At 60.7% G+C, this 16,687-nt stretch overlaps 1 protein-coding gene across 2 annotated transcripts in view; it reads left to right on the top strand.

The window, feature by feature from the left end:
- Nucleotides 1-4,860, top strand: part of ATP9B (ATPase phospholipid transporting 9B) — a 256,636-nt gene extending 251,776 nt beyond the window's left edge. For both annotated transcript variants that reach the window (XM_087869720.1, XM_045790301.2), the window contains one exon: nt 4,356-4,860. In XM_087869720.1, the coding sequence (XP_087725846.1) occupies nt 4,356-4,492 (137 nt within the window). In that variant the 3' untranslated portion in view covers nt 4,493-4,860. The remainder of the gene's footprint in view (nt 1-4,355) is intronic.
- Nucleotides 4,861-16,687: the final 11,827 nt, after the last annotated feature.

The following is a 16,687-nucleotide window of genomic DNA, read 5'->3' as shown; positions in this document are numbered from 1 at the left end:
CCCGTCAGCGGCCCTGGCCTGCCCTCGTCGCAGCCGGGTTGTTGCTCCCTGCCCCCAGTCCCAGGTCTCACTGTGCACAGTGCCCCCGTCAGCGGCCCTCGCCTGCCCTCATTGCAGCCGGGTGGTTGCTCCAGCTGCCGTTTGTAGTCCCATCCCTGCTCCGTCCCACAGTGGATCGATGTGGCTCACGGGACCACAGAAGATTTTTTTTTTTGGGTTTTTAGAATTAGGGCAGTGAGAAGAGAAGGAATATGGTCAGATGAGCCCCGAGGCAGCATTTGTCCTACTGGTCATCATCGTCAGGAGCTCCAAGGCTCCCAGAGCTGGCCCGAGCCCCCGTAGGGCAGAAACGGTCACCACATCCACACTGCACCTAATAAACATGGCTCGGGCTGCTTTCCTGATCTGAGGTGAAGTGTCCCAGAGGGCTTTCAGAAAAGGGAAAATGGCATCATGTCCTTGGTGGTATTGTCAGTGACCACAGTACCAGCTAAAGACACGCACCTCCACGTGCTTACCGTTGCTGTGTGCAGCTGGTTAGCCACGGGCCCTTGTCACCCTGTGTGGCTGCAGCAGAGGCCACGAGCGCCACTACTGGCTGAAGTCCATACGTCCCACGAGAGCAACAGCGCTGGGGTCTGCAGCCTGCTTCCCGGCAGCCACAAAACCCAGATCGCCTCTGGACAGCTGCTTGTCGGACCGCTGTCCATGCACACAAGCCCTTCCTTTAAGTTCACTCACTGAATGTTAAGTTCCCGTCACCTGCCTGGCCTGCTGTGCCACGAGGCTCATTGGCGAGCCTGACGGGCACGTTCTCAGGCAGAGGCCACTGGAGAAATGACATACCCCACAGAGGTTCCCACCAGTCGTGTCATGGCTCCAGGTGAGTGGAGAGCCAGCAGCTGGGTAGACGGCAGCAGACCCTGGAGGAGGGGAACACGAAACCTCAGATGAACAAGACAGACCAGCTGCATCCAGGGGCCCAGAGCCACGTGGGTGGGAGGGACCCTCGGGGAGAAGCTTGCTAACAAAGAGAGATACGTAGCGGGAGTGGAAAATAAAGCCAGGGAGCCCTCCAGGAGGTGAACAGAGAGGCGAAGAGTCGGGTGGGGGAGTGAAAACTAGGGGAGGTTCCAGGTTCCTCCAGGAGGCCTGCCCTCTGGCCAGCAGGGGGCCCCAGAAAGAGAAAGCACAGGAAAAACCCAGACCTGAAGTCAACGTGTGTACAGGTGGACGCCTGCCAGGGACGGTGACAGGACCCACGCCAAGACCAGACACCCTCAACGGCTCCAGACACCCTCAGGGATAAAGACAAAATCCCTGAAATTCTGGGGAGAAGCCAGCACAGGCTCCACTGGGGTCCAGGAGTCAGGAGCAAGAGCGTGCCTCCCGCAGGGCCCACAGGGCCACAGAGAGAGGAGATGGTGTGATACACAGACTGTGGATGTCACTTCCGGAAGCATCGTCAGAGGATGCAGGCTGAACAGAAGGTGATTCTGTCAGCAGCAGTGTCCTCCGCCCTGCCCTCTGGAGTGGGCTGTCCCACAGGGCACGGACGTCCTGGGTTCCTCTGCACGAGCGCAGGTCATACCCCAGGCGAGGGTTCTACTCCAAGGGGGCACCAAGGAGGCTCGAGCTGTGTTGGGCACTGCTGGGGCTGGGTCCAGGGCTGGTCTGTGTGGCTCCTGCCAGCGCCTGACCTCTTGGGGGTTTGACGAGACCATGTGGCGAGGACCCCAGCCCACCAGGACCTGCTGTGGGAGCATCACTGCTGTGACTTCTCGAGCACTGGGGCGACTCACCCAGATGCTGCCTGTGCAGATGCAGGACCTCATAGTAGGGACCCTTGTGGTGAGGGTCAGAGAAGGAGCCACATGCGTGGCAGTGACACGGATGAACGCTTCAGAGAGCAGGCGTCTTGACGTCTGCGCTCGTGGGGTTGCGACAGACAGGGAGGAGGTGAAAGCAGACTCCCGCATGGCACTGGGGAAGAGGGCCCTGGAATCTAGGTGACTCGCGCTAACAGGTGCAGCCAGACTTGCCCACTGTCAAGTGCTGGTGGGCCCTCCCTGATCAGTTACTTCATCAGAGCATTGCCATGGTAAATACGTCAGTGTCATGATTCATTTTAGTGCTGTTGGAAAATCCATTTTAAGGCAAAAGCAATGACCCTTGAAAGTCAAAAGGCCTACATGTATTTTCTGTCACTAAGCAGCATTCCAGATGCACACCAGCTGTCTCTGGGATGAGTTGTCTTCACCAGGAGGGAAAGAGAAGATCTTCACGCTTCTATTAAGAGCAGTGACGCAATGACCGTGAGGTCGTGTGGGGTGAAAATCGATGGTAACGTCCAGCAGGTGTACCACAAAAGCATCTCTGTCCTTCACACCAGAACTGCAAATCACAAAATGAGTGTTTAAGCAAGTTTCAACAGCAGAAATTGTGTATTTCGTTCCTTTGTCATAACCGTCACGTGCTAAAAATGGCAGAGAAGCAAATGGAATTCCACTGTAAGTAATGTTGGGTGAATTCACATTGAGCGTCTACTCAAGGGCACATGGATGGATAGAAAAGGTACAAAATGGTAACGCTTTTATATTACAAGAAACATTCACTGGGGCACCTGGGTGGCACAGTCGGTTAAGCGTCTGACTCTTGATTTCGGCTCAGGTCATGATCTCAGGTTCCATGAGATCCAGCCCCATGTCGGGCTCCGTGCTTGGTGGGGGGTCTGCTAGAGACTCTCTTTCCCTCTTCCTCTGCCCCTCCGCCCTTAAAAAAAAAAAAATATTCACCAAAAAATAATAATAATAATAGATACAGCACATAAGAAATTGGTTGTTTTCAAATTATAATCTCTTGTTACTTTTTTAAAGAATATTTAGTATATTTTCCTGTATGAACACAAGTTAATGCACTCGGCATAAGAGAAATGTTCTGTTTTTGTGGCATTTCATTTTAATATGTGTTCCCTCATTTAGTAATGTATACAGAACACAAAGAATACTGCTAAAATGAACAAACATAAAATGGACATAAGACTGAATTATAAAGCAGCAGAGACCAACCACGGTCACTCAGGAAGATCACATCCGTCCTATTTAAGGGCAGTAGTTTTAGGTGCAGACGTCTTGGAGACGCCTCCCTTCCCGGAATCTGGACCGCAGCCGTGCGCACGTGGGTTTTGCACTTCGAATCCCTTTGGAACCTTGAGGTCGGGATCCGACGGGGGAAGTGTTTGCGGATGTGTTCAGTCAGTTCAGTTATGCTTTAAAAACTCGTGTGTGCGGACGAGCAGTGACAGGAGGCGTTAAAACCGCAATTGCAAATACATTTTCCAAGGTCGTTTTTACTGCTAACACTCACAGTGTCCTGATACCTCCCTGAGTCTGTCCTTCGTCATCTTCATGCCGGTTTTGTGTTCAAACAGGCGTAGGCCGAGTGTCTTCTGGAGCTTTCTTAGGTCCACGAACTCTCTTTCTTTCACAAGTCGAGAAATGCAGCGGAACAGTGCTGGAGACACGTAGCTGATGAGAGCAAGCTCCCTCTGTTCCTCGGTGACTCTGTTGGTGGCACAAGCAAGCATTTGCTGCGGGCTTTTCCCCGCCGGGGCTCCGCTGCTGGAGGCGAGGGCAGGCGCCCGGGCCTCCGTGTGTCCCTCAGGGCGCCGTCCACCCCTCCCTGCAGCAGGTTTCCTTTTCGTCTTTAGTGGTCGAGCCCCTGGAAAACATTTTCAGGGTGTTTCAAAATCTGGTGAAATCCAGACCATACCCAGCCCTGTGTGGGTGGAATACACTCGGATCAGCCGCGGATGTGTGTAAAATCCGTGACTCCTGCTGAGTGGATCCCCCCCCTTCTGGTGAGAGTCTGAGGGGCTTGTGCCGTCGGTGGAACAGCTCTGGGTGTCGGCTCTTGCACACACCTCTTCCCGTGAAAATTCAAAGGGCCCAGCGTTGGTACGTGAGCGTTAAGGACAAGCCCGCAGGGCCCCCTTGGGGTGATGGGTGACAGCCTCCTCTGTGATGGCCCCACCCGCCAACACAGCTGGCGCTGGCACAGGTCAGTGTGTGGGTTCCCTCACGCAGTGCATGAACCTCCATGCGCCGAGGGGCGTTTGGGGGTGTCATGCACGGCCTCTAATCCTTCGGTCTCATTCGTTCCATTCAGAGAACCTGTTACACCTGGTAGACAGGTGTGGTAAGGACCGCCGGAGGTCCCGTCTGGGAGGTCCCGTCTGGGCCGGTCCCCGGAGCGCCTGGCAGTGACGTGAGGAGGCGGCAGGTCTGCGGCTTCCGGCCGTGAGGGCCTGTGGGCGCCTGGGCTGCCTCTCACACTTGTTCCTATGTCTCCTGCAGACGTTGCCTTTATCACAACCGTGACCTTCGTGTGGAAAGTGTCGGCCATCACCGTGGTCAGCTGTCTGCCGCTCTACGTCCTGAAGTACTTGAAGCGAAAGCTGTCCCCTCCCAGCTACTCCAAGCTCACGTCCTAGCGCACTGGGGGACCGGCTCCAGCAGCTTGGGGTCCCTGCAGGGGTGCAGGGAGGTCGGAGGGACCGGAGCCCTAGAGGAGAGGCAGTCCGGATGCGACCGGGCACCCCCTATCCGTGCGGGAGGGCACATCCCCTTTCTGTTCTTTTTCTGTTTTTCCACTTAATTTTTGTATCAAACCACTTGAGTTTCTATCGAAATGAGCCCTAATTATCTCACTACTACTGTAAAGCATTCCTCTCCGTCCGGCGTTCTGAGAATTAACATGGAAGTGTAATATTCTGCAGTTTCCTGACGTTCAGACTCTTTCTTTGACGCCATGATGTAGAAAGCTGTTTCTACTTGACTAGAATAAAATCTAGATGCTAAACGTCGGCGTCTGTGTTTGCTGCTGCCCCCCGGAGCCCGAGGCACGCGCTGCGTCCGCCCCGTGGGGACTCGAGGGCTCCTGGCGACGAGAGCCCTTCCCTCGGTGCGCCCCGTAGCCACGCTGGAGGGACAGTCGTGTTTCTGCACACGACCCCACGGCCTCCCGGCATTGCCGGTAAGTAAGCCCGTTGCTGGAGTTTCTCTTTGTGAAAGTCACGCTTCAGCTCCACCACCACGTGCGTAAGGTGACGCTGGGTGTCCTGCTCGCAGCCCCCGAGGTGTCCCACTGGCCTTGTCACTGCGTCTCCAGCCGCTCAGGTCACGAACACACCAGCACCTGACACTCGTGACAGAAAAAGCCCTTTGTCCTCCAAGCCGCCGTCCCGATTTCTGTGAGCCAGCCCAGTTGTGTCGGTCACATAGGGCACTTCTCTGGGACGCAGAGGGGGTACCCTCACGGCATGTAGCGCCCGGGTGTCACTGAGTCCGAAGCTGTCGTGGCCCACGTCACTACCCGTCCTTTCCAGGGAGCATGTGGGAGGGTCTCAACAATTGCTGAGAGGGGGACTGGAGGGGGACTATCTCCCCATTTCCTGAGGCAGGTGCTGCAGCCCCCATCCCCACCCCCTGCACCAGGAGATTCGGGTCTGTTACCGTTCCTCAGCCCGGCCTCCCCCAGAATGTGGCCTGTCCCCCAGTCCCTGGGGACGGCGGTGCTGGAGCTGGGGCTCGTCAGTCAGCACTGGGCCGGCGTGCGGGGTCCCCGGGCAGCACCCACCCCCCGACCCCCCGCTTTCCAGCAGCATCTTCCCAAAGAGGAGAACCGTCAGCCACAAGGAAAGCAGGCCGAGTGTGGAGCTGCCTCGGCACCTCGCGGCGCGCGTGTGCGGCTGAGCCCTGCCGTCCCCCAGGTGGCGCTGTTTCCAGCCCCGGAGCCCGCAGGTGGCGCTGGGAGCTCCTGTCCTGAGGTGGCCGCCCGCGGCTCTGGACGCGCATGCACCTGCAGGAGGGACGGCAGCTCACGGAGTTTTGGGGGCACAGAAACCGCCACCGTTCAGCACGTGGCCTGTGAGGCGGCGAGGACGTCCCAGAGCAAAGGGGACGGTCGTTTTAATAAACCCGCCCCTTGGCGTCGGCGTTCAGTCATAATAAATTGTAAAGGACCCCAGAGAAACGAGAAACCACGAACCTCAGGGGAGAGCACTTAAGAGCGACTTTAAAGACAGAAGCTTTTATGAGCCGTGGGTCACCGGCTGGATTCGGACTAAGCGGCCAGAGTCCGACAGTAGTCCCACGAAGTGAAGAGCCGTCACGTCCACACTGGAGTCAGAGCTGGGCTGTGTCTTCATCCGGGAACTGAAGACAGCCTCCGGCCCAGCGAGCTGTCCTCGCGGAGCGACGCCATGACCGGAGGAACGGAAGCTCACGGCGGGTGACCGGCATGCCGTGGTGACACGCAGGGACGGCCGTGGCTCCAGCTCGGTGCCAGGTGACAGAGGGCAGCTGCCCAGTCAAGGGTCCCGAGGTCCCGCTCTGGTTCTAGTTCACGGACCAGCGCTCCAGAGGAGGGAGGGCGCGCGCGGGGAGGCGGCGGGCGGCAAGTGTCCCTGCCCTCGGTCCACAGCTCGGGTCGCGGAGCCTTGCCGGCGCGTTTGTGAAAGCCATCCAACCCCTTGGGACCCTGGCATTAGCTGTCCTCTGGGCGCGGGAAGTGCCTTTGAACTGTTGGATGGAGGAGCCGCGTCTCCCCGTGTGGCTGCGAGCCCCACGAGCAGGCCTGTGCTTCACGCGTCATCTGTGGTGTCTCCCGGGGCGGGTGTGGCCAGACCAAGGGTCCCACTCCCCACACTCGCCCACGGAACACCCTTGGTGACAGGGAGGGGGGCGCTCTGGGAACCCAGGGTGGGTGACGGGCTCCTCTGAGAGGAGACTGAAGCCGAAGAAAGAGCAGGAGGGCAGCTGTGGCTCAGGCCCTGAGACGGGAGCACGGGGCACGCTCAGCACCCAGCACCCAGCACTCAGGGTTTGGGCAGAGGAGGAAGCAGCATAGCAGGCAGTCCTGGGAAACAGGACAAGAGGAAGGGAGCACAAGGTCTGGGGGCGGAGGGTGTGTGGAGGGCCTGGCGCCTTTAGAGACCAGACCGGTGGTCAGGACAGCCCGTGACCGGAGAATTTAGACCAGTTCAAACTAATGAGGAAAGTGGGCACAAGAGGGTGTGAAGTGCTGAGTCTTTTACCCCAAGTGCCTCCTACCGCTGGTGCTCACTGGTGCGGGAAGTAGAATGGCTGGGAGGCCGTGGCGGTATGTGGGTCGGTGGAGGGACCCGGGGCAGGCGGGCCGGTCGGCGGTTGCCCTGTACAGTTTTGTCCTGTTCTGGACCAGTGAGTATTCCTGAATATTGAGGGCTAAGCTGTGTTAACACAGCCTGTAAACTCACCCCAAGAAGCCAAAGCGGATTGCAGGAGTGGCCGTCTGTTCCCTTACTGCTTGGGGTGGGCAAAGAGGCCCCCTCATCCAGGTGGGGTCGTCCTGGACACCTGCCCTGGACCCCGCTGGTCCTTTCCTGGCTCCTGAAGCATGAAGGCTCGGGGACATCGGGCAGGGGACCCCAGTGAGGGACAGACTCCCACCTGCGGGAGGGTGGCCAGAGCTCCTGCACCTTGAGCTCTGCTGCAGGCCCCGTGGACCCTTCTCTCCCCACATCCCTGAAACACTGTGAAGCCCCAGAAAGGCTCTGCCGTCCAGAGACACAGGTCAGGGGCTGCTACCCCTGTGATCTGGGCCCCCAGACCCACAGTTCTGCCTGCCTCACTCGGTGTCACCACATCCCCCCGGACACCAAACGCAGTCCAAGGGGCTGGGCCCCAAACAGATGCCCCCTCCCCCACGGTCCTCCGGCTCTGAGCACGAGGAAGCCCACAAAAGGCCCACCTTGTTCTCCAGAGTTCATGACTCCCTGACCCGGGGGGGGGGGTCACCGCCCTCAACCCCAGCACGTGCCCACCTGAGATGTACCCACAGCCAGTACCTGTGACCAGGTAGGTCACCTGCACGGCCCAGGGCTGACCAGGGCCCTGCCCTACTCCCTCCCAGACTTCTGTCCAGGACGGCCAGGTTCTGTCCTGGGATTTCCCCGTGGAAACGGAAGAGAAGCAGGTGGGCACTGACCCTGGTCTGGTCTTCGTGGGGAGAAAGACACCCTGAGTTTAGGGCTGCTCGGGCATGGCCAGACCACAACTGTCACGTCCTCTCCCCCACCCAGTTCTCTAAAGAGGCCCTCAAGTCCTCAGAGGTGGGCTGGCCTTGTCCCCATCCCGAGACACAACAGTCACCTGACACCTCTGAAAACATTGGACAGAAAGCCCAGGATGGAGAAACTGAGGCATGGGGACATTTAAAGCCTGGGAGGGCAAGATGGCCCTTGGAAGTAACCCAAATCCGAGGTGCACAAAACCCCTGGCCCACCTCCCTCCCCAGGCTGTGCAGGTGAGGACCTGAGGGTCACCGTGTTGCCCACCCCCACCAGGGGAACGGTCAGGCTCTGCTCCTTCTGGCGCCAGCCCCCCTCCAAGGCGGCCAGGTGCCCCTGTCCCAGCGCGAGGGCCACCTGAGCAGACGGAGGCCAGCAGGACAGGCCTGGGGCACCACCCCATCCCAGGACGTTGGCCTCAGGCAGGAAAGGTCCTGCACTGACTCAGCCTTCCCCACCCCAGCCAGGACCCCACAGTTGAAGCTTCCCAGTCACACTGTGTCCCTACACAGGCTGGTTCTGGGGTCCCCACATGGTGGGGCTTTCCTGCAGCCTCTCTCCCGAAAGCTTTCGTCTTGGAATAATTCTCAGCTTTCAGAGAAGCTACAGGACAGGCGAGCTGCCCTTTCCTCCCGCACACGCCCTGGGCCGAGGGGCTCCATCCAGCAGCCTCCCCAACAGGGATGGTGGACACCCCCATCTGCCAGTGATGTCTGCTCCGTCCCAGGTCCCAGAACCGAGGCACGTGGCCTTCAGATCTCTGGGTCCCTCTGTCCCTGCCGTAGGCAGCACCAGGCAGGGGTGTGGGGTGACCCATTGGGAAGGGCACGTGGCACCCGTTTGTGTCAGGTGTGCCTGTAGCTGCTCCCTGAGATTCGGGAACAGCTGGGAAGGAGCCCCGTGCTCCCGCATGCTGTGGGCGAGCCAGTCAGATGCGGCTCTAATCGGCTCCCCTTAAACAGAAAAGCCTGAGCTGGTGCCACTGGGTGTAATTTCAGAATATTCCGGAAGGTGGTGCTGGAAGCTCAGAAATGCTGCCCTGCTGGCCGGCGTCAGCCGGTCCCAGACTGATTTCCTGGCTTGGGGATAGTTCTTGGAACAGGGACGGCTTGAACATCCCGATTCCGGAACTCAGAACCCCCTGGGCCTGTGGGCATCTGTATACATATGGCTCCTATTTTGCCTGAATGGGAGCCATGGACCCCTCTCCTGGTAAAACACAGGTGAGAGGCAGGCCCCACCTGTCGGGCAGGGGTGTCTGTGTCCCACGGAGGTCCCTTGCTCACCCAGGCCCGCGGCCCCCTCCCCATGGACAAAACCTCCTGGTGGGCCTGGAAGCTTCTGCAGCACAGTCGGCCTCCAGGGTGTGTGGGGACCCGAAGAACGCAGCTTGCATCCTTGTTTCTGAGTCCTGAAAACACTCAGAACTAATTGCAGCATTTTCTGGGTTTCGTACGTAGCCTGGCAGCCAGAGAGAACCCAGCAGTGCCCGCGCCGTTTCTCGGCTCTTCCCAGGGTCCCCGGCTCCCGCAGCTGCGGCTCCCCACCCGGCGTTCCAGGCCACCCTATGGTCCCAGCGGGCACGCGCACACAGGTGCCAGCTCTGGAAACAGAGAACACCAGCCTCGCATCGTCAAGACGCACCAAACGCCGCTTGGCGCTGTGAACTGAGCGCAGCGGAGACCCGAGCGCGGCCGGCCGGTGTCCTCCACGTCACCCCCTTGCAGGTACTCGTAGCTCTGCCAGCAGCACCTGGGGCAGCGGTCACAGGGGTCAGGCAGGGCCTGCCACACTGGTGAGAGCCCAGCCCTTCCGCCCCAGCCCTGAGGCCCTCCCCTGCTCAGTCCACCCCCTGCAGACCTGGGGGGGGCTCGGAGCCTACAACGACCTGTTGGAAGGGGGCAGGAGCCCACCTCTCAGGACGCTGCTGTCGCTGGCCGTCCTGGGGCACGCTGCTTCCACTCCCTCGAAAGCCAGTGCCCCAGCCAGGAGGCCCAGGCCTGTCTCTGGAGCTCCACCATGTGTCCAAGCAGGCAGACGGCCCGTCAGGGCTGGAGGGGAGCCTGGGGCTCATGGTGGGTCCTGGGCCTTCGGAGGCCAACGAGCAGCACGCAGCCTCTGAGCAAAGAGGACAGAGGGCCCGGACCCGTCAGGGGCACAGGCACGGGCTCTGGCACTTACAGATGGGCCCTGCAGGAGAAGCTCCCGGGTTCAGTCGATGCCCACACGGGCCCCCGGAATGTGGCTGAGGTCCTCACCCCGTCCACGCCCTGCCGAGCTACCAGCAGTCCTGAGCCCCTGACTACAGTGGAGCCCAGGGCAGGGTTCCCAGCCAGAGCCCCGGCTCCGAGCGTGGGGGCTCCGCCCGGCCAGGGCCACGGAAACAGCGTCTGGGAAGCAGCAGACTTGTCTGCTCAGTTCTGGGAAGCAGCAGACTCGTCTGCTCAGTTCTGGGGTGCAGACGTCCAAGGTCAAGGTGCCCAGGGCCGCACTCCCTCGGGGGCCCCAGGGCCGCACCCGTCCTGCTGCTCCGAGCTCTGGTGCTGGGGGCCGTCTTGGGCGTGTGGCCTCTTGGCTCCACTCCGCACCTCCGTCCTCGTGCGCGTGGTCTCCCCGCGTGTCTGTGTCCCATCTTCCCGCTAGAAGAGGACGGCGGTCACTGGCGTGAGGGCCCAGGACAGCCTCGTGTTAGCTAATTCCATCCCGTCTGCAAAGATTCTATTTCCAAAAGCCGTCCTGTCCCGAGGTTCTGGGTAGACACGAATGTGTGGGGACACCACGCAGCCCCGTGCAGTGGGGTTAGGGTTACAGTTAGGGTCCCTTAACAGAATTGATTAAATAATAACTAAGGTCACCCGGGTGTCTCGTTCCCTTCCGTACCTGCAGGCATGGGGAGGCCGCCAGCCGAGCAGGAGGAGGGCTTCCGAGTCACGACTAGTCGTTGCGTGCCGGGATCCGGCTGTGCCCGTCCCCCCGCCCGGAGCTCAGCCAGACCACCTGCCCCAGGGGACAGGTCCTTGAGGAAAGTAAAAGCCTGGATGTTTGTGTGGAGTCACAGAGGCCTAAGACGTTGGCGCTCGCGTCGCTGGTGTGGTTTGGGTGAACCCGGATCGCTGGGCAGCGCCTGCGTGGACGCCGTCCGCACACACGTGATCTTGCCGCTTGGTGTCCGCTGGGCTCTGGGGCACCTGGACTTGGTCTCAGGCGTCTTTCTGTCCTGAGTGGCGCTCTGTGTTGTTGCCGTGACTCGGTTTCTCCCATGTTCCCAAGGCGCAAGCAGGATTCTCTGAGTGTCTAGAGGCTGTTGTCATGTGAACAACTTTGGGTTCTTGCCCAGGAGAAGGGGACACTGATGGCTACTGTTTTCCTTGATTTAGAGCTGAAACGGGGCCACCCCACAGAGCTTACGTTTCCTGGGTCCCCTGAGCGGAGCCCTGGGTGGGGCCCCTGTTCTCACCGGGAGGCCCCCACAGGCTCCGCGGTCGTGGAGCAAGATAATCCGTGGGCCCGTCACCCAGGTCCCTATTCTCATGCAAGCACCCTGCATTTACGGCAGATCCTGTCGAGAAGATTAGCTTGTGTCGTAAGGACTCACACCATTACCTTCCAATTATGCATCGAACTCCGGCGTTCTTCTGATGTGCTTTTAATTGTCTGTATTTCTCTGTTTTTCTCTAGACAGTCCATTTGTCGTCCCCCAAGTTGGGAAGCTAACATTACCCACCCGTAGGTTCTTGGGGAGAAGGCCACCAGTCTTCCTAATTAAAGTGGTTATTGATAAATGCACACTCAGCACCATTGCCGGGATGGCTCCGTGCGAAGGGAATATCTGCTCGAGCTCTGTGGGGATCTGGGCCCCTCCCCTTCCACATCCATCCCGCTCTTGCAGCCCAGCCTGGATCCGACGGGTTTCCTTTGGTTCCGTGGGAGTCAGACGTGCCTGGGCATGAAGGTGTAGGTGCCATGGGCCCTGGAGGCCCCAGTGCACCAGCTGCAGACCTGGCAGACCCCGCCTGTCCCTCGCCAACCTGTGTCCTCGGGTCCTGAGCCGTGGGCCAGCCTCGCAGGGGCCGGGTCCCATTGGCCGGCTGCCCCGGAGACCTGGCACGGGGGCAGGGGAGGCCCCAGGGGAGACGCAGGCCGGGTGGATGGGAGAGCAGAAGGGCTCGCCCCCTGCCCCTCCCACCCCCGACCCCACCCCGTGGAGGTCGGAGGTTGTGATCTGGATGGTCCAGACAGCTGTGACGGGCCGATCTCAGAAAGCACTTTTAACTGAGACCCAGAGGAAAACACGGTCCTTCTGATCTCGTCCAACGGTTCTCATTCTACCGCAGACGTAACAAAGGACCACAGTCCGTCCCAGACATCAGAGGTCCAAATGGGTTTCTCTGGGTGACAGTCCAGAAGGGGGCAGGGCTAGTTCCTTTCGGAAGCTCCCGAGGAGCTGCCCCGGCTGCCTCCCCGTCCCCAGACCCCACCCCTGCCATCCTCCCCACCAGTCACAGCATCCTGCAGCCACCTGCCTCTGTCCTTGTGGGTCCCACTCTGGCCCCAGCCTCCCTCTCTGCAGGAGCTTGACTGCACTCTCCCAGCTGCAGTCCTGCCTTAGTCGTCCTGCCAGGAGAGGCCTCCTGTTGAGACGTTCCGGGGAGGCTAGTCCGCGCCGTGGCTCCCTGGGCTTTGCTCCTCACACTCAGCTGACCGTCCCCCACGTGCCCAGTGTATGCCACGGGCCGGGCACCTGGGGGCAGTAAGGCCTCACCTCGGCCCTGGAGATCGGGGGCTGGCCCCAGTGACCCCCAGCCGGGTTGGCCACTTGGCCTCCCCCTCGGACACCGCGCAGCGTAGAGCCAGAGCCCAGCCGCTGCTCCTGCACCCGACCTGCCTGCGGGAGCGTGCGCTCAGGAGCGGGGGAGCCGCTGCTGCCGCCGCTGCTGCCACGGCCCGGGTCCCGCTGCACACAGGAAGCAGCCCCTTCTTCCCCGGGGGTCACCTCCAGCTAGTAGGGCATCCCTCCAGGGGGTGCTGGGGACCGCTCCTGCCGGCACAGAGGACGGCTCCCGGTCAACCGCCACCAGTGGCGCAGGAGCTGCAGCAAGACCAGCGTCGGCCGTGCAGCAGGGACGTGGGCACTGGGACAGAACCCGCGTGGGGACAAAGGCGTCGCGGTAGAGCAAGGGGAACGCCCCGTCCAGGGACCTGCTATCGCCAGGAAGAAGCTGGGCCCACGCGCCTGTCCTGTGTGTGGGGCCCGCCGATTGGGAGGCAAGCCAGGGGCCCAAGAGGCCCCTGCTCCTCGCGCTGCAGAGACCGGCGGGGAGGGGGCAGCAGTGGACTAGAGGCACAGGGATGGCTGGGGCTGTGCAGGGTGGCCCCACACCGAGCGCTCAGCAACCCTCGGGGGTCAGAGGGGCCGTTACCATCACGGCCACGGGTGGGGGTGTGTGTGTGCGGCCGGCCCCTGATTCTGCCCCCCTTTTGCTGAAATGTTCCAGACTGACGCAGTGCACCGTCCACCCTGAACCCTGACCCCTTCCCTCCCCCTGGCGCGCACCAAATTCTCGCTGCGGCTTTGATGTGCTCTCCCTCCCCTCTTGGCCCCCCTTGGGAACCCCCCACCCCAATTTGTGACAACACGGGAAGGAACTAAAGTAGCAGGAGAAAAGCAGGTGATGTCTGTCTGCTTCCCCACGAGCGAGGTCACGGCTCAGGGTCAGGGCGCCGGGGAGACGGGCAGGAAGGTGCTGACCCGGCGGAGCCCAGGGCGTGGGTGTGAGGCCATGCGCCGAGAGACCCCCAAACACAGACGCTGGGTCAATGGACGGGGGCCGCAGGAGGCTAATGAGGACCAGGACCCACAGGGACCCCACCGGCGCACCCACCAAAGCTGCCGCGGGCACGTGTGGCGGGTCCTCACAGACCACGGCAGGGTCCAGCCCCTGACCGTGGGCAAGTCCTCCAGGGGAGCTGAAAGCGGGCTCTCGAGGGTTACCGGCACCCCCACGTTCCCTGCACGGACGAGTGGGCGAGCAAAGTGTGGCGTCTTCGCTGTGGAACATGCTTCAGCCTCCACGGCTGAACGCGTGCTGCGACGTGGGTGGAGCTGGCGGACACGCAGACGAGGGCCCAGGAGCAAGAAGTCGAGGGCCGGGGCTGGGGGCACAGAGGGGCGGCGTGCAAAGGAAGGGGGTTCTGGGCAATGCCACGGAGCTCCGATGCATTCAGTGCCATGAGCTGTCCGCCCAAGATGGTGACGTTGGTAAATATTTATGTGCGTTTTACCACAATTCTAGAAAACAGCCCCTGACGGGCACTCTGGCGGTTTGAGTGCCCGAGGCCCCGCTGGGTTGGGTCCCATGGCTGTCCCCCACACCGCCCACCCCCCTGGGCTAGGAAGGGATCGGTTCTCCCGCACCGGGCGCTGCCCACCTACTGCCGTGGCTCCTGGGGGCCCTCAGAGCCCAGAGCCACGGCCAGAGCCCCAGGCTCGCCGGCATGAGGCTTACGTGGCATCGGCGCTGAGGGGCTCTGGCAGGATGCCACTTCCTGTCTCTAAGAAGAAAAGGCTGAAACGGGCTTGTGAAAACCTGCCGTGGCCCGGACATCAAACAGCTCTCACGCGGCATCTTGATGAGTTAAGTGTAAATGAATCAGAAGCACATGGATTAAATTTCCCCTGAAATTCAGTCTGGTTTAAAAATTAATGGAAAAAGTGCCTGGCAAAAACTTGTTTAGAACTTTATTGAACCAAGAACGCTTTAAAAATAGTTTGGGGAGCGGAGCGAACCCAAGTGGAGGCTGGGCTCTGCGTCTTGGGTGGATTCCACCCCGTTCCCCAGGGGTCGGAGCCAGGACTCGGGAGGGGCTGCGCTTGGGGGAGGGGGTCCTGCAGAGTGTCCCTCACGAGAACGGCACCGCACAGAAAAAAAGGAAGTCATTTAGAATCGAAAAAGGAAAATAAGAAGACAAGCTTCCCTGTCTCAGGCTGGGGACAAAAATGACTCACCTCGGGTTGCTGCTTAATTAAGCAGATTTAGGCAGCCGAGTAGTGTAAGGAAAAAGTTACAATGTTGCCATTAGAAAACATCGTGAATTCACAGGTGCAAGCCCCAATATTGCCAGAAACAAAAGATGTTACCTATTTTCCAAGCACCAAGCGGGTGACGGGGGCAGATGCCCCCCCCCCCCACCGTGAGGAAGTGGCTTGGGAGCCTCGCTGGAGCCTCTTCCCTGGACGCGGCCAGAAGTGCCTGCAAGGACCCTCTCCTTCTGGGGCACGTGGAACAGAGAAGGCTGAGGCCCACAGAGCCCAGCGCCCTCCCCCTGCGGCTCACAGACGCCACTAACTTCCTAGAAATTAAATCAAGCACAAGAGCGTGCCGCCTCGGGGAAGCTGTGGTAGGCCCCAGGCAGGCGGGACAGGAGCAAGCGGCTGGGGTGCTCAGGGGGCTCAGGCGGGAGCTGCGTTTCCAAGCTGGCGCAGGAGCTCGGGCCGTTTTAACAACTTGTACAGCCAGACCCGCACATGCCACGTGAGTGTCAGTTCAGCCCAAGAGAAATCCAGGTGCCATGTGAAGCGTGGTCCCTGCTGATTGTGCTCTGCCAGATGCCGGTGGGCACAGCGCCTCGGGGCAGGGCTGCCCACCCTGTCTGCCTCCCACTGCTTCGTGGCGCTATGCAGTCTTCACCGGCCCCCGAAGCAGGGCCCTCCCGGTCCTTGGGGCTAGCCACGGTCATGCGCTGTGTCTTCCACCGGTGGCTCCTGCACAGCCTGGGGCTCCTGCAGCTGAGACGGGACCCCAAATCAGACCAGACAGAGCAAAAGGGAAGTTGTCTCAACCACGGGGACACCCTTGGGAGCAGGCATCCAGGCCCCGCTGGGTTCGGATGCTCAGTGCACAAATCCTCCACGTCAGCCTTGGCTGGTGGTCGCTTCCCCAGGAGGTGCCTCGGAGCCACGGAGCCACGGACTCGCCCCACACCCCACAGAGGACGAGAACATGTCTTTCCAGTTGGTGCAGGAAGCCTGTGTGGAGCAGGAAGGGGCCCCTGTGACCCCACAGGGACTATGGGCCAGGCCTCCAGGTCCCCCGGCAGAGGACCGTGCTGGTGTGGCACTCGCGGCCGTGGCTGGCCCAGCAGTCAGGGTGTTGGTGGACGCAGAGGTGCCAGAGCCAGGACTTCTGCCGCGCTCCCGCAGCACCGCCTCTGGGAAGGGCTGGGCGGGTACAGCTCAGGGCATGGGGTGGCATCCTGCAGGAAATAAAAACCACCTGGCGTGTGTGCTGGTTCCCTGAGGACGCGGTGACAGATTACCACAAACCAGCAGAAATGTCCCCCCGTCACACTTTCGGAAGCTCCAGGCACGGCTGTGGGGAGGATCCTCCCGTCTCTTCCAGACCCCGGCCAGCAGCCTCGTGCATCATTCCAGCCCCTGCTCCTTGTCATGTGACCTCCTCCTTCCGTGTCTCTTCTCTTGTGACGAGCACCGAGGTCACAGTGGATCCGGGCTCACCCTAACGCTCTCTTCTTAACTAATGACTTCCGCGAAGACCCTGTTTCCAAATGCGGTCTCGC

This window comes from Ursus americanus, chromosome 19 (assembly GCF_024610735.1).
Source record: "Ursus americanus isolate L20-20 chromosome 19, mUrsAme1.1.p, whole genome shotgun sequence".
NCBI classification, from domain to species: Eukaryota; Metazoa; Chordata; class Mammalia; order Carnivora; family Ursidae; genus Ursus; species Ursus americanus.
The sequence above is the reverse complement of the archived record's forward strand: the minus strand, read 5'-3'. Positions and strand labels throughout refer to the sequence as shown.